Source organism: Aspergillus campestris, assembly GCF_002847485.1.
Source record: "Aspergillus campestris IBT 28561 chromosome Unknown P168scaffold_4, whole genome shotgun sequence".
Classification (NCBI taxonomy): Eukaryota; Fungi; Ascomycota; class Eurotiomycetes; order Eurotiales; family Aspergillaceae; genus Aspergillus; species Aspergillus campestris.
Window position 1 is genome coordinate 401,247 of NW_020194339.1, and position 15,817 is coordinate 417,063.

Below are 15,817 nucleotides of genomic sequence, written 5' to 3' on the forward strand. Positions count from 1 at the left end.
GTTTCAGACTCGACTGGAGGAACGGTCGACCCAGGGATGGGAATGATTGACAGGAATAAGGTTGACGGTTGATTCTCTGATTCCCTAATTCCCACCGTATGGGACATTTTCAAACTCCGTGGTTCATCCTCTGCTCCACCCGGAAATATAATATAAGACGTGAATATAAATTAGCCCCATAAAAATAGACCCGATCCAGGACGGTTTGAAAGGAATCTAAGAGCTACTATATATAGGCATCGGCACCACCGACGGCTCTCGCTCCATTGGGCGACCAGACGGGAGATCTGGACATGAACCGATCGATGCCCAGACATGGTCCCATAAATCATGAATTCATATATTGATATATCTCCGTAAATTGCTATATACACTAACCCACGCTATTGAAACGAACAAAGGAAGGGAAAAAAAGCCACGAGGCTATCGAGATGAAGACAGCAGTTGTTGCTGCGCCGGCTCCGGCCCCTGTGGCTGATAAAATCTCTCCGAAGGGGATCGATAATTCGTATCCGCCGAGGTCAGACGACTCATGTGCGCCGCCGACGGGGACTCTGTGGCGATGAGCTCCTCGTCCGACCCGTGGACAGCCTTGTACGCGGCTTCCACGTCGCGTCTTGTGGACTTCGACTTCGACGACGCTGACGGAGAAAAATAAGAAGAAGAAGATCGGACATGCCAGGCTGCCTTCGCCCAGTATTCGTTCCACACCCAGCCTGGATGGAAGAAGGTCAAAACGACGACGGCCAGAGCAACCATGGCGCCCTCCAGCACCATGTAGGTGATCTCATTACCGGCTAGCTTGCCGTCAAACCCCTGGCTCAGCTCGACGCAGCGGAACACGGACCGGACGAAGACCGCCACGGTAGCGATCGCCAGCGCAGCGAGAAACAAGCGAAAGCTGGGAGAGCGACGCAGCGGGTCGAATTGAGCGTTGAAGCGCACGATGGGGGCGCGCTGCACCCGTAGGGTGAAGTCAATGCAGAGAACCACGAACACGGCGAGACTGAGGGCTTGACACGCTAGCCCGGCGATCATAACATACGTACTAATGTCGCGGGTGTCTTTATCGTCGGCGACGCAGGCGAGGGCGCTGCCGACCGCTTGGAGGATGATGGCGATGATGTCGGCGGCGATGAAGGTGAGGGAGTAGACGCGGGGTTTAAAGGCGGCGATGCGCTCCCCGAACGCGATGACGATGCGTGAGAGACAGAGGTAGATGGCGGCGGAGATGAAGGCGGGGCCGATGGTGAGACAGACGAGGTATCTATTTTATTAGTCCGTTTTTTCCTTTGATTTTCTTCTACTAAATGGAGAATACCTACAGAAAGAAAGTATCGGACCGAAATGGGTTGTGATGCATCCGGACCCGACCCATATAACCCAAGATCTCAAGAAGGCAGCCGCCCACCATGGGAATCATGAAGCTCCATGTCTTATAGAAAGCACCCAGAACGAACTGCAGGAAGAAGGCGACGCCAAAGACGCCTAAGTAGAGCGAGTTGCCAGAAAACGAGGGCAGGTACTGCACCCAGGCTAGGTCCAGGGGGCAGGTCTCCAGTGTGCAGAGCTCCGGATGGTCGAGGAGCGTATGATTTGTGGGAAGGTCGTACATGGCGAGACTGTGCTCTGAGGAGGAGGAAGATGTTGATGATGACGGCGATTGGGGAGAGCCTGGGTAGACTGACTTTTATAGATACCTACTATATTCTCACCGTTTGGGTCAGCATCGGGCTGGTCGTGTTTGATGCCCCACCATTAGCTTAAATCTAGTCTATTTGCAAGATATAAAGGATATGATTTGTTAAATCGTATACGAACCTACCGATTCGGAATAGATGGTGGATGTGATTGGGGGCCAAAGACGAGGCTGTGATGCGGCTGGAGCTCTAGAGCTTATACAGAGACTAGTCTTTTGGGACATGTTGATCGTGCGTATTCGTCTAGTCCTCGGTCTGTTCATCTGGATTATCAGATCTTAAGATAACTAACTGGTCATATCGTATCCACACAAGTTTGGACTTCTTCTCTTCATGTTGTAAACAAATGCCTCTTTCGGACTATGACCATGCATGGAATATGGATGACTCCTAAGTTCAGCTGCCTCAACTGCCCTATCGTATAAACCTGCATGCTTACTCTGACCGTCATTTCTACCTAATCCTCCATCATAAACAGGGGTCTACGTGGTACTGTAGGGCTCCTGGTCTTGCGAAAGGGTAAAATCACAAGAAGGCCCACTCTGCCTTATCGTTCTTAGCATGTTATTCTATCTTATCTTGGCTCTGGTAAATAATAGAGTCATGAGTATCCACTTATCAAAGCGGACAGTGGTTTTTTGATTCTTTTTAGCGAGAAAGCCAAGTTCCAAGTCAGGGCTCAAAGTGACCTGATAGATCAGTACCGCCCGTCCTAGCATAAGCCCTAATTGTCCGGACGGTACTCTGTAGTCTATCCGTCATTTGTTGCTCTATACAGAATGGGGTGATTGATTCTGACAGATGTTATAATTATGAATGGGCGTAAATATCAATGTCACTGTGCTCCAAGATCCAAATACTCACCATATCCAGCATGTCCAAAGAATTGTCCAAGTAAGACACGATGTACTCCGTAGATGAAGTTATTATCACAGTGGGGCAACGCGGGGCCCTGTCAGCCCCGTAGTTCGCCTTGAACTTCTGTATCGGTGCGCTGTCAATTCTTCGGCCTTTGTTTCTCTCGTAAAATTTCTAAAAAAGAGATCAAATCACTACTCCCTACTTCTGACTAGTTCTGCTTCGCTCCCTAGTCATTGATACTACGGTAACTAACTAACTATAAACAACCAACGGACCCACCGATGGATGGGACCCCAACTCCCTTGAATCAATGGTGAACCCTTCAACAGTGGACTCGGTGGAGACTCCAGTGGGGTCTAAGAGGCTTGGAAATACCGACACGAATATCATCCAATCACACTCTGCGGTTCGTCTATAGTCATTTTCCATGGCTGACAGGCTTATCATGGCTCATATCGCTCTAGTACTGAATTAGGCTGATTTGGTTGATCAATGTCCGTCAACTCTGCATCTACTGAATACGATATTAGGTCATATTCTTCTAATCGGCTGGCAGTGGAAAAGTAACCGCCAAAATCAAGCTGGACGTATCGAATCTATCTGGGAGGACAGGTGCATGGTAGTCGGGAGGACTATGGAGTATAACTTGGCATCATCTTCACGTGCTACCTCGTGTTGAATGGTTTCTGGTGTACAGAGTATAAATGTTGAATTTTACCTAGATCTAGGCTCGGGTATCTAATAGCTCGAGCCGCGCATCATCTGTGCAGGTTGATAATAACCATCTTGTTCATCTATAACCCCCCCTCCTTCAATCATATGTTCAGTAACTGGAAACGGTGCTCAATTACCATTACAAGCCACCTGGTTCCAGGTTACCTGCGCTCAGTTCGGTTACACGTTAAGGGAAGAGGACGATGGCTCAACATTAAATCATGTGATGAAGAGAAGGCAGTAGGCATAGAAGAAGAGGAAGTCATCTAGGATCTGGATCGACCAGCACAAACGTGTCCGAGCTGTTCGTCCAATATGATATGATGATAGAAGGTTTATATGATCATGGCTCTGGCTAGAATCGACAGACTAACTTTTCTCAGCCACTGCACCAGAATGCGGAGCGGCATTTTGGCCGGGCTTGATATGACTGATATCCCAACATCTTCTGATACCCTTGCTCACCCCGCCAACAAGCAACGTCAGTCCAACGACAGAGGTATATATGAGCTATTCTGTTCCGGCATAGAGTTATGTCTGTGTATTTTGAACGATGCTATCTATCATCGCAGGACAGCCCACAGCCCCATGATTGTCAACGAGCCCACGACTAGGTATATCCACTGGATGGCGAGGACCATCCGCTGGCGGTGTCCGTAGGCGGGTGGGGTTGAGGTTGCAGGGGCGGGGGAGAAGTTGCCTTCGTTTTGATGTTCGTTGTCGCGGTCGTGGTTGGTGGTGGGTTTTAGAACCGTGGTCATGTCTGTGGAGGGAGGGTGATGGTTTGTTTTTGGAAAGGGTGTTTATTGATGTTATTTTCGTTGTTATGGTCGGCTGCTATGGGTGGTGATAGTGTCGGGTTGAGTGAGGCCTATTATGGAGAAGAGATGTAGACCGGTGCGACAATGGAGCTGCTATCGCCCCTTGCTTTGGTGAGTGATGAGTTCCGGGTGCATAAGACATGTCATGGTTGGTGATACACCATTGGTTCGGTTGAATCTCGCAAAGCGAGATGGATCGCTCGAAGGAGATTTGGATTGTTTTTGACGCTGCTAAGTCGTTGAGTAGAGTAATAAATGGAGGTAACTGTGTAGGCGCTAGTGTGTGCAGCTAGGAGCTGAATATGAACTATGTATCCACGATCTAACAGTGTAGCCAGATCACCTCATGGGGTATTTGAGTGTAGCTGCATGGTGCATGCTAACCCAGACTATTCATGTTGAAGGATGGGATGGACGTGTATTCTGCCCAAAACTCATGAATTGATGGTAAACCACCGCTAAGAACTCCGTGTCTAGACATAGAAAACAATCCGACCTAAACTCCTATCCGTGCATTGGGGAATTCCTCAATCCCTGGTAAATATGTGCGACGATCGTCGATCCGGTATCGGGTATGCGGTCGTGGTGGTGTATCGAATTGAACCTGGCTTGACCCAGCCCCTCACGTCTCCTCTTCGCCCGTGCTTCCATCTCTCCTGGGGTATTCATCAGTATTGCCCTAAATTCTTTGACCAAGGCAAACGGAAGGAAGATACATACGGAATGTACTTGACACCCGCCGACTCCAAGCTCGTGATAATCTCGTCGGGAAGCTGCACGCGTTAACCGTTGTCCCCTGCCAAACAGTAGATACGGTGTAGAACTCACCGATCCAGTCACCTTCACCGCGTATGTCCCTGGCACGTAACTATCCAGCCGCTGCCACCGCGCCACCCAGCTAGTCACCGGATCCCGCACCGTGACCAACCCTTCAAAGACTTGCGAGGTGCATTCTTGGATGGCGTCGTTGTTGTTACGGAGGCCGAGAACGTCATCGCAATTGGGGCAACCTTCCCGCATAAATTTCTAGAGCACGGCGACTGCGTCAGTTCCCGCTCAGCGAGGGAGGGTTGGATCACTCACGCTGTGCAATTGGACGAGCGAACACACCATGCAGGCGCGCAGGGTGCGCTGCTGGCTGGGGGGGACGTAGAAGGACATGTACTAGATTTTAAGGCGGTATCAAGGAATATGAACAGGAAGAGCAAGAGAGAAAGTTTATGGTTTTCAGTAGAGAGGCGTGGTGTCTGAAGAGCTGACGATGTTGAAGCTGGAGAAATCGCCCCCGATCGGGTTGCTGGACGGGCAAATGCCAAGCCCGGAGATTTCATCGGAGCAACAAGGCGGAAACCGGACCAGTCAAAGAGAATCTTCCATCAACATCTCTTGTTGTGATTCCTTCATTCTTTCATTCCGTCTACGTCCGGTTGGAGAGCGTGTGTTGATTTCCCGACTCTCTTGGTTTCTTTCTGATTTATTGGTGATTTCTTCTATCTCCACTTTCTTTTTCTTTGTACGATTTTCTCCCCTCCCTTGAGAGTGAACCCCACGCTTTTCTCCCCTCATTTGGAAAAACCCCTCCTTCGCCCCCGACTATTCGCAACAAATTCCACCCCATGGCTTCGCCGGATCTCGAGGCTGCCACTGCCCTTAAAGTGCAGGGCAACAAGGCCTTTGGTCAGCATGATTGGCCTACCGCCATCGACTTTTACACGCAAGCTATCGACAAATATGATCGCGAGCCGTCGTTCTTCAGCAATCGGGCTCAGGTACGTTGTGACTCCGGGACGAGCAACTCCTCTCTTTCCTGCATTTCTTGCTCTTTTCGGTGGCTCGGGTGTATTTGCAAATGACTTACCACGATCTCAACAGTGCCACATCAAACTTGAGGCCTACGGTTTTGCTGTCGCGGACGCCACCAAGGCGTTGGAGCTGGACTCGTCTTACACTAAGGTGCGTTAAACTCGAACACCGCATGCGGTGGATCGGATGCGCTGCTACGCGGGATATACTTTGGTCGGTGGACTGACTGTCGGTAGGCGTACTGGAGGCGAGCGCTGGCCAACACGGCCATTCTCCACTACAAGGATGCCCTGAAGGATTTCAAGACGGTGGTGAGGAAGGAGCCCGGTAACCGCGATGCGAAGATCAAGCTGGCCGAGTGCGAGAAGCTGGTGCGCCGGTTGGAGTTTGAAAAGGCGATTGAGATCAGTGACCCGCCGTCTGCGTTTGAGGGCCTCGACATCGATTCGATGGCGGTCGACGCCAGCTACGACGGCGTGCGGATCGAGAACGAGATGACCCAGGAGTTTATCGACGATATGATTGAGCGATTCAAGAACGGCAAGAAGATCCACCGCAAGTATGTGTTCCAGATCATCAAGGCCGTCAAGGATCTGGTATACGCGGAGCCCACCATGGTCGAGATTGGCGTCGAGCAGGATCATCGCCTGACGGTGTGCGGTGACACGCATGGTGAGTTTTCCCCCACTTATGTATCCTGGTGAAAAAACGCCTAATAGGACTAGGACAATTCTTCGATTTGCTCGAGATCTTCCGCCTCAACGGATACCCCACCGATACGCACGCCTACCTATTTAACGGTGATTTCGTGGACCGCGGCTCGTGGTCTACGGAGATCGCCCTTCTCCTCTACGCCTACAAGTGGCTGCGCCCCAACGGTATCTTCCTCAACCGCGGCAACCACGAGACGGACGACATGAACAAGGTGTATGGATTTGAAGGCGAGTGTCGGGCCAAGTACAACGAAACGGTCTTCAAGGTCTTCTCGGAATCCTTCTCCGCCCTGCCCCTGGCCACTTTGATCGGCGACAAGTATCTCGTCCTCCACGGCGGTCTCTTCTCCGACGACAAGATCACCCTGGACGACATCCGGAAGCTGAACCGTCACAACCAGCGGCAGCCGGGCCAGCAGGGGTTGATGATGGAGATGCTCTGGACCGACCCGCAGACGGAACCCGGTCGCGGACCCAGCAAGCGCGGCGTTGGCCTGCAGTTTGGCCCCGACATCACCAAGCGGTTCTGTGAGAACAACGGGCTGGAGGCCATCATCCGCTCGCACGAGGTTCGCATGGAGGGGTACGAGGTGGAGCACGACGGGCGGTGTATCACGGTGTTCTCGGCGCCCAAGTATTGCGACTCGACGGAGAACAAGGGCGCGTTCATCAAGATCGGACCGGAGCTCAAGCTGGAGTACCAGGTCTTCGACGCCGTGCCGCACCCGGACATCAAGCCGATGGTGAGTCTCGCTTCAACATTGGTGTCCAGCCGATGCTAATCTGTCTTCCTCTAGGCCTACGCACAGAATTCGCTCATGTCCGGTACGATGTGAGGGATTATCTTATATCTCTTCGACTATATTTTTCTTTTCTTTTCTCTTTTTTTTTTTTTTTTTTCTATGTCCTAGGCGCATTCGTGGGCGATCCAGCAGCGAGGCAGAGGATCTCCCGACTAGGGTTCCACACGCTGGCATAACTCGCCTACCTAGTAGATAGACCGATACCCTGGCGTAGGAAAGGGGGAAAAGCGATCTTGGAGTAGATGTCTTGTCTTGGGATACGGGATACCCGAGCGCTGCATGTATGTATTGAATCACGATGGGAGGACGACGACACGTTTTGCATAGCGAATTCGATATCTTTCCAGGCGTATCTTTTTGTTTTGTTGTGATTGTTATTTTATTTTGTAACATGGAGTAGTCAGTATTTCTTCGGCTGAGATTGAGTCCGATCTATGATCCGGCTTGAATCTTGCCAGTTGTTGATCTGTAGGAAAATCTTGTATTCCACTACATATCCACCTCGAACTTCTTCTCATCGCTGTCTTCCCCCCCTCTATCTATCTATCCTCTCTCCTCTTCTCATTTCCAACCCTCTCTCCCACCCATAAAAGATCTTACTATTCCCGCAATGGGCTCCGACGGTCAGTGCCGTGTCGTCATGCCCCTCCTCCCCCACTCCCGCTCACCAGCAGACCGCAGCGCCAGAAGACCCCGCCAACCGTTCCAAATCAGCCACAATGTCCGCGCATGAACGGTGGCCGATAATCCTCGTACGCTGTCTTAGTCTCCCTCTTTTTGTGACAAACAACTAACTTATATTCGCAGACCGGCGCCATTAATGACCTCCACCGCAGCGTCGGAGACGCCACGGGGGAGGACCGGTGCAGAGAGGGTAAGACGATCATCGGGGCGCTGGGAGCCTTGAAGTATGAGTTACAGCATAATCGACGAATGATGTATGTTTTTTTTTTTTTTTTACAACTCCTAGTCGACGAAGAAAAAGCAAGAATACGAGGAAAGCAAAAAGAAAGACATATTAATGATTGTTGGTCTAGACCCCTCGAGGATGATGATGATAATGACGAACCCGCGATCGCGGCATCCAAGCAAGAGCTCCAGCAGCGGGGATATCCCGCCTGGTATGATGCGCCATGGCTCTTCGCCGAATGTTACCTGTGTGCGTTGAACCAGTCCCCCCACCGACGTCCGACGTCAGGCATCAGACATCAGACATTAGACGTCAGAGTCAGAGTCAGAGTCAGATGTCAGAAGTCAAAGCGATCATGACCATCAAAAATAAGGATCATCATAATAACAAGGTTGACAATGGAATCAAACAGACCGGCGCATGAGCACCCTGTTCGCCAAGTCCCAACACTGGCAAGACTACGAGGTGTTTGCACCGCAGAAACTAGCATCCTTTCAATCCGCTCAGCCGGCAGTTGTCGAGCTGGCCATCCGGGACCAGGACCAGGAACATCGGCAGCTAGCGGCAGTCGAAACGAGGGCAGACGACGAGGGGGAGAGGAGCCCCGGACAGGCGGAGAAGAAGTTGCTGCTGCTGGGGATTGCCACAGTGTCTAACGACGGACAGGGATCCTTCTGCACGCCAGAAGCAGTCGAGCAGGTCGGCTACGGTCATCCCCCGCTTTCTGAAAAGGAGTTGGTTGCTGTACGGTTTCTCTTTGGGCGGTGGAATCGACTTCGATGAGATTCTCCTCCTATCAACGGCTGTGGAGAGTTGACTTGTCTTACTTTGGATTGGCCTTTTTTTATAGGTAGTGTTTAGTATTCTATGTGTCTATACTTTTTTTTTTTTTCAATATTTATAATCATTATAAATATATCTATTTGTATATCTATGAATTGATCTTTCCAGTTTTATAAAATTATTTATCTTTTATAAGACTCTATAAATATTTTATAAATATTTTATGATATTTCTATAATGTTCTGTACAATTCAAATAATAATTGGTAAATTCCACCCATAATCTGACCCAAATAAGATGAAGGACTATTTTAGCCCAGTGTGGAGAGCGTCTGGTCTGGGGTGGTTTTTCTCTCGTGTTCGGTCCGCCACTCCAGACTTCCTCCAGATAATTAATTTAGCTTCAACAACCCCTGCAAGTCTCTCACCACAAACGAGCTATCCTAATCTCTTTTCTCATCTCCCCCTCTCCTGATCGGTATTGCTCCCGGATCAAAAACATGTAATACAATAAGGCCAGTGAGAGGTTATATTACTTCCTCTATCCACTATCCACTTTTTTCTTGCCTAGCCTTTCTCTTCTTTTCCCTTTTTCCCTTCCTCCCACGATCGACAACTGACAACTTCAACTTCCCACTACCATCCATCCTTCTACTCCACCAATACACCCCCATTCCCTGCCCTTGGGGCCTTGCGGCCCCCGTCTCCGAGAACTATTAATATCCACAACGACATTAACTGATTTCCACCGACCTGTCAATCCTCGGAGCCTCGTCCGAGTTCCCCATATGGACGACTAGTTTCACCCCGTGTCGTGACCACTGAAAATCCACTGAGGATGTCGATATCCTCTCTCTCGCATTTCGCTAATTCCTTCTCTCCTTTCGCCTCTCCCTACGTCACCAGGATGTCTCGTTCCCGGACGGTCGGCCTCGATACGCTGGCCGAGGGTTCGCAGTATGCCTTGGAGCAGCTGCAGCTGTCACGTGAGGCCGGTGGGGTCGCGCCGAATGACCCCACGGCGCCCTTACGATCCTCCCCCAAAGATCTGTCTCTGTATGGAGATGAGAATCAGGGCCAGAACGACCCCAATCTCCAGAGCGCGCTTCGGGCCTCCATGTCCGCCGTGAAATCGTCTACCCCGCGCGATCCCTTGGCTGAGGCTCGCTCCGCCATTCGCAAAAACTCAGCCTCCGCCCCCGTGCGGAGGCGAATCAGTCGCGCTTGTGACCAGTGTAACCAGTTGCGTACCAAATGCGACGGTCAGAATCCATGTGCCCATTGTCTTGGTATGTATATATCCCACTATATACTCTCCACGCGGGTTATATTAATGATGTTCCGAGCAGAATTCGGATTAACCTGCGAATATGCACGGGAACGGAAGAAGCGGGGGAAAGCGTCGAAGAAAGACCTCGCCGTCGCTGCGGGTACCATCGGCTCCGATCCCTCGTCGAATGGCACCGCCGCCAATGGCCAGACCCCTCCAGACCATTCGTCGCACGAGGTGCAGGGACGGTATGATCCGGCCTTCGACGTCGCCCGCACCCTCTCGGCACCCACCCAGTCGCAATTGGCCCACGGGGACCTGTCCGGTCCGATGGTGGACGTGCAGAACGCCCAGTCCCATTCGCAGGCACCCTTGGGACCTAGCATCGATGCTTTGCAGTTAAACCACCTGTCCGCCATGAGCGACTCGAACCGTCCCCCCCTATCCGTGCCCGATCTCCGATCACTGCAGATGCTGCAGTCGGCCACCACCACCACGCGGTCCCCGCCCGCCAGTCAGGGGTTGAACTCCGGCTATCATGACGGCTCGTACGCGCTGGTGAACCCGCACGAATCGAATGCTACCTCCCTCCAGCAGTTTCGACTGGGCGGCCACGCCAGCGATCAGCACCAGCAGGCCCCGTTTATGGGCCTGTCGCCACAGGGCCAATCCCCGAGTTGGCTCCCACTTCCATCCCCGTCCCCCGCCAACTTCCCCTCGTTCACCATGCCTCCGTTCCCCACGCTACGCTACCCTGTCCTGCAGCCGGTCTTGCCGCATATCGCGTCCATCATCCCCCAGTCCTTGGCCTGTGATCTGCTGGATGTTTACTTCTCCAGTTTTTCGCCCTCACACCTGTCGCCCCTGTCCCCCTACGTGGTGGCCTACATCTTCCGGAAACAGTCCTTCCTTCACCCCACCGAACCGCGCGTCTGCAGCCCCGCCCTCTTGGCGAGCATGCTCTGGGTCGCCGCTCAGACTAGCGAGGCCGCGTTCCTGACCTCGCCTCCGTCCGCGCGGGGGCGGGTCTGCCAGAAACTGCTGGAGCTGACGGTCGGCCTGCTGCGCCCACTGATCCACGGGCCCGCCCCCGGGGAGGCATCGCCCAACTACGCCGCCAATATGGTCATCAACGGCGTGGCTCTCGGCGGCTTTGGGGTGTCGATGGATCAGCTGGGCGCCCAGAGCAGCGCCACGGCCGTCGTGGACGACGTCGCCACCTACGTGCACCTGGCCACCGTGGTCTCCGCCAGCGAGTACAAGTCCGCCAGCATGCGGTGGTGGACGGCCGCGTGGGCCCTCGCCCGCGAGTTGAAGTTGGGTCGGGAGCTGCCGCCTAACTCGCCGCCCCCGCCGCCGGCGGATGGCGACCCGGACGGCGACCTCGACGCCAATGACCCGGCGAAGCGGAACCTGCCTTCGCTCTTGACCTCGGTCAGCGGCGGCGGCGGCGGCGGCGGCGGTGGGGGCGGCAATTCAGCCGTCACCGTGACCGAGGAGGGCCGTGAGGAGCGCCGGCGCCTTTGGTGGCTGCTCTTCGCCACAGACCGTCACCTGGCCCTTTGCTACAATCGGCCCCTCACACTCCTGGATACCGAGTGCTCGGGCTTGCTGCAGCCGATGAATGACGACCTGTGGCAAACGGGCGACTTCGCGGGCGCCAGCTACCGCTCGGTCGGTCCGCCGCTCGAGTGTTCGGGCCACAGCATGTTCGGCTACTTCCTGCCGCTCATGACTATCCTCGGCGGGATCGTCGACCTGCACCAGGCCAAGGAGCACCCCCGGTTCGGGCTGGGCTTCCGGACTAGCTCCGAGTGCGAACGCCAGCTGCTGGAGATCACCCGGCAGTTAGACACCTACGGGCAGAGCCTGAAAGAGTTCGATGCCCGCTTCACCAGTAGCCTTGCCCTGGGCACCGTCGAGACCGAGGCCGCGCTGGAGGGCTCACATATGGACCACGTGAGCCCCGAGGGCCGGTCAGGGAGCCACCTGGGGTCCCGCGTGCACGAGTCGATCGTGCACACCAAGATGGTAGTCGCCTACGGGACGCACATCATGCACGTGCTGTACATACTCCTAGCCGGCAAGTGGGATCCCATCAACCTGCTGGAGGATCACGACCTCTGGATCTCGTCCGAGTCCTTCATCTCGGCCATGAGCCACGCGGTCGGCGCCGCCGAAGCCGCCGCCGACATCCTGGAATACGACCCGGATCTCAGCTTCATGCCCTTCTTCTTCGGCATCTACCTGCTGCAGGGCAGCTTTCTGCTGCTGTTGGCGGCCGACAAGCTGCAAGGCGGGGCCAGCCCCAGCGTGGTTCGCGCCTGCGAGACCATCGTCCGGGCTCATGAGGCGTGCGTCGTGACACTGAATACCGAGTATCAGGTTCGTCTTCCTTTTTCTCCCTTGAATCTATCTACCTTGCTAACCCTTCCCAGAGAACCTTCCGCAAGGTCATGCGGTCAGCGCTCGCGCAGGTGCGCGGACGCGTGCCGGAAGATTTTGGCGAGCAACAACAGCGCAGGCGGGAAGTGCTGGCTCTCTACCGCTGGACGGGCGATGGCAGCGGACTCGCCCTATAAGGCGAGCCGTGTGATTGGCGTTTGGGGATCTATATATACCTACCTACCTTACCTTACCTAGCGGGATACTGGCATTATGACGATGTGATGTGCATTCAACGACCCATTTTGATTGATCGGCCGCGAGGGACTCTACAGCCTGGGGTTGGGGAGTTTTTGCGGTGGACCAATATTGACTTACCCTTTTTTGATTTGGATTTACCTTATCTTTCTTCTAGCTTTATCTGCTCGATTCATATGTTGTTCTCTTGGGGTCCTTTGGCCCGTGGCATCATGGTTTGTTCGCTGCGCGGTGCATTGGTGGCACATATGTGGCTTTTGCCACTCTCTGTACATTATTTTTCTTATTGTATATGAATCGATACCCATTCTGATATTACACATTTCCCCTATTTCGTCTATCTATCTATGTTTTGAATCGCCATTTGTTAATAATGCTCGAAGATGATTGATGGAGAGTGCTGACTCATCTTCTCATACCATGACGCACTGCTGGAATGTCTATCACTTCCCTTCATCTCTTCAACAGCGACCTGACTATCCTCGTCGTTCCTATTCTCCATCCGAGAATCAGACCAGACCGTGACCGTCATACGACATGGGCTGACTCCACCCCACCAGCGTCAGTGCCTACCTAGTACATCATGACCACACTCCAGCGACCCCTGCGATTCGCCTCCCCCCGCCTTCTAGCGCGGCCCTTCCCACCCCGTATACTCCCTCCCTACACCCCCAAGCGATTCGTAGGCATCCCCCCAGCCTACCTCCTAGACGACTACATCCCACGCTACCACATGCTCAGCTCGATCGACGCCGCAAAGAAGAGATCCCAGGCCTACGCGCACCTCCGCAACTGCAACCTGTGTCCCCGGCTCTGCGGGGTCAACCGGTACGAGACGACGGGGGTGTGTCTGATCGGGGCTGAGACGGCCAAGGTAAACGTCATTGCGCCTCATCGGGGCGAGGAACCTTGTATTCAGGGGTTTCATGGGAGTGGGTCTGTGTTTTTCTCGGGGTGTAATTTGCGATGTGTTTTTTGTCAGAATCATGTATGCTGTCTTCGCCCAACTAGTATTTTCTTTCGATCGGTTGGTTGCTCAATGACTGTTAGGACATTTCGCATCAACGGAACGGGTTCGATTTGACACCAGAGGAACTAGCAGACTGGTACCTGAAGCTCCAAGATGTAGGCAACGTGCACAACATCAACCTCGTCACGCCCGAGCACGTGGTCCCGCAAGTGGCGCTCTCGATCCTAGCCGCGCGGGACATGGGTCTCAAGATTCCGATCGTCTACAACACGTCGTCGTTCGACTCGCTAGCGTCGCTGGCACTGCTAGACGGGCTAGTAGACATCTACCTAGCGGACTTCAAAGTGTGGAAAGACAGCACGTCGAAGCGCCTGCTCAAGGCAGAAAACTACACCGCGACAGCCATGGAGAGCGTCAAAGCCATGCAGCAGCAGGTCGGCGACCTGAGCTTTACCTCAGACGGCATCGCCAAAAGGGGCGTCCTGCTCCGCCATCTGGTCATGCCAGGGAAGGAGGACGAGGGCCGTGAGATCATGCGCTGGCTGGCTGAGAATGTATCCAAGGATATGTACGTGCATATCATGGAGCAGTACCATCCGGATGCGCACGTGGGGAAGAAGAAGCGCACGTCGCGGACTACGACTGGCGAACATTCATCCCCCTCAGACGTCCGCTACGCAGAGATCAACCGTGCCGTACGCGACGACGAACTCGGCTCCGTCCGAGACGCCGCCGTAGCAGCGGGGTTGTGGCGGTTCTGCGAAGCCAACGAGAACCAAAGCATGTTTCACCTATGATGACGACGACGTCATCATCATCATCACTCCGGTAGATCCGGGTGTTGGTTCTCGGCTGAACGGGCCCGTCCGTCCTGTGCTGGGGTTGGGGCTAGTCTCATCCGGTAGCTGGTCATCTCCCAGGATGCGAGCAGCGAGCCTGATCGACGGGGATATCGATCCTGGATCCTGCGCGGTCGCGTGGCATCCAGTGCGGGGGAGTCTTTTTCTTTAATATCCATAGGGGGCCCGTTCCTGGATCGTGTTTAGGGGGGGCAGGGCCAGGGCTAGATGTGCCGGATGGTCAGGGTCCATGGGGTGTTTAGGCTGAATGGGCCGGGTATTCGTAGTGTGTGTTTGTGCCTGACGAGTTACTACCTGATATACTACTCTTTGGGGGCTAGGCTTGTTTAGTTCTGGTTCGTTTCATATTTCGTGATGTTTGGATGTTGTGGATAGTGGTGTGGGGATGTTGATGAGGGCTGCATGTACATGTAGAGGGGCTGCACAGGTCATCTACCAGAAGGATTTGTCTAAGTCATCAGGGTGGATTGTCTTAGACATGATACTTGATAGAATCCCATACTATTGATCATATACACCATACCTATCACAATTTCTTAGAATAGGTATCACTACTTAAACAACTGGGCTGATTCTTCCATAGGTTCAACCTGACACGCACCAATCCACTCCGATCTCAACATTTCGGGAAATTTCTATAATCGCAAGCATCCCTGCTGGGCTTTGAACCTGCAATTAAAAACAGTGCACCACAAAGGCAAACTATACTAAGCCCCAGACACGCTATATATGGACACCCCACGAAAAACCCTCAGCCAAGGTCAGCAAACGCACGACCTGGGAGTCTACGAGGGGTTGGTACTCTCGAACCGTTCTCCAATCGGGCACGCAGTATAGTTCATTAGAGCGCCAGCCACCCTCTGACTCCAAGGCCTTCCACGGGTGGGGATCGGGTGCTCTACTCTCGAGAATCTTTATCACAATTTGCCTGTGTCTTAACATCGCAGCCACTGCTTACCTTCGGACC

General features: G+C 53.3%; 6 protein-coding genes across 6 annotated transcripts; 4 read left to right on the plus strand and 2 right to left on the minus strand.

Moving 5' to 3' along the window:
- Nucleotides 1-373: 373 nt before the first annotated feature.
- P168DRAFT_288929 (RTA1 domain-containing protein) lies at nt 374-1,754 on the minus strand. The gene is made up of 2 exons (XM_024836899.1): nt 1,328-1,754; nt 374-1,263 (listed from the first exon to the last, which is right to left on the minus strand). Exons 1-2 carry the CDS (start codon nt 1,613-1,615, stop codon nt 424-426), a joined length of 1,128 nt encoding a protein of 375 aa, XP_024694056.1. The 5' UTR covers nt 1,616-1,754; the 3' UTR covers nt 374-423.
- Nucleotides 1,755-4,442: 2,688 nt separating this feature from the next.
- spt4 (transcription elongation factor SPT4) lies at nt 4,443-5,349 on the minus strand. Its single transcript, XM_024834203.1, has 4 exons — nt 5,180-5,349; nt 4,925-5,122; nt 4,817-4,869; nt 4,443-4,752 (listed from the first exon to the last, which is right to left on the minus strand). The coding sequence occupies exons 1-4, from the start codon at nt 5,255-5,257 to the stop codon at nt 4,719-4,721; spliced, it is 363 nt and encodes a 120-aa protein (XP_024694057.1). The 5' UTR covers nt 5,258-5,349; the 3' UTR covers nt 4,443-4,718.
- Nucleotides 5,350-6,348: 999 nt separating this feature from the next.
- On the plus strand, nt 6,349-8,583 carry ppt1 (protein serine/threonine phosphatase PPT1; the record flags this gene model as incomplete). The annotated part of the gene is made up of 3 exons (XM_024838077.1): nt 6,349-6,571; nt 6,625-7,355; nt 8,509-8,583. 3 exons carry the CDS (start codon nt 6,349-6,351, stop codon nt 8,581-8,583), a joined length of 1,029 nt encoding a protein of 342 aa, XP_024694058.1.
- Nucleotides 8,537-9,192, plus strand: P168DRAFT_288934 (uncharacterized protein). Its single transcript, XM_024836900.1, has one exon. The coding sequence runs from the start codon at nt 8,746-8,748 to the stop codon at nt 9,106-9,108; it is 363 nt and encodes a 120-aa protein (XP_024694059.1). The 5' UTR covers nt 8,537-8,745; the 3' UTR covers nt 9,109-9,192.
- A 307-nt stretch (nt 9,193-9,499) lies between these two features.
- On the plus strand, nt 9,500-13,326 carry xlnR (putative C6 transcription factor). Its single transcript, XM_024841057.1, has 3 exons — nt 9,500-10,396; nt 10,457-12,762; nt 12,816-13,326. Exons 1-3 carry the CDS (start codon nt 9,946-9,948, stop codon nt 12,957-12,959), a joined length of 2,901 nt encoding a protein of 966 aa, XP_024694060.1. The 5' UTR covers nt 9,500-9,945; the 3' UTR covers nt 12,960-13,326.
- A 277-nt stretch (nt 13,327-13,603) lies between these two features.
- P168DRAFT_233650 (putative pyruvate formate lyase activating enzyme) lies at nt 13,604-14,787 on the plus strand (the record flags this gene model as incomplete). Its single annotated transcript, XM_024833377.1, has 2 exons — nt 13,604-14,008; nt 14,071-14,787. 2 exons carry the CDS (start codon nt 13,604-13,606, stop codon nt 14,785-14,787), a joined length of 1,122 nt encoding a protein of 373 aa, XP_024694061.1.
- Nucleotides 14,788-15,817: the final 1,030 nt, after the last annotated feature.

Coding starts and splice junctions, on each gene's coding strand:
- P168DRAFT_288929 (XM_024836899.1), bottom strand. CDS start 1,615: ATGTACGACCTTCCCACAAATCATACGCTCCTCGACCATCCGGAGCTC. Junction 1,264..1,327: donor TTCGGTCCGATACTTTCTTT/CTGTAGGTATTC, acceptor TAAAATAGATAC/CTCGTCTGTCTCACCATCGG.
- spt4 (XM_024834203.1), bottom strand. CDS start 5,257: ATGTCCTTCTACGTCCCCCCCAGCCAGCAGCGCACCCTGCGCGCCTGC. Junction 5,123..5,179: donor CGCTCGTCCAATTGCACAGC/GTGAGTGATCCA, acceptor GCCGTGCTCTAG/AAATTTATGCGGGAAGGTTG. Junction 4,753..4,816: donor GCGGGTGTCAAGTACATTCC/GTATGTATCTTC, acceptor TGAATACCCCAG/GAGAGATGGAAGCACGGGCG.
- P168DRAFT_288934 (XM_024836900.1), top strand. CDS start 8,746: ATGAGCACCCTGTTCGCCAAGTCCCAACACTGGCAAGACTACGAGGTG.
- xlnR (XM_024841057.1), top strand. CDS start 9,946: ATGTCGATATCCTCTCTCTCGCATTTCGCTAATTCCTTCTCTCCTTTC. Junction 10,397..10,456: donor TCCATGTGCCCATTGTCTTG/GTATGTATATAT, acceptor TGTTCCGAGCAG/AATTCGGATTAACCTGCGAA. Junction 12,763..12,815: donor CACTGAATACCGAGTATCAG/GTTCGTCTTCCT, acceptor AACCCTTCCCAG/AGAACCTTCCGCAAGGTCAT.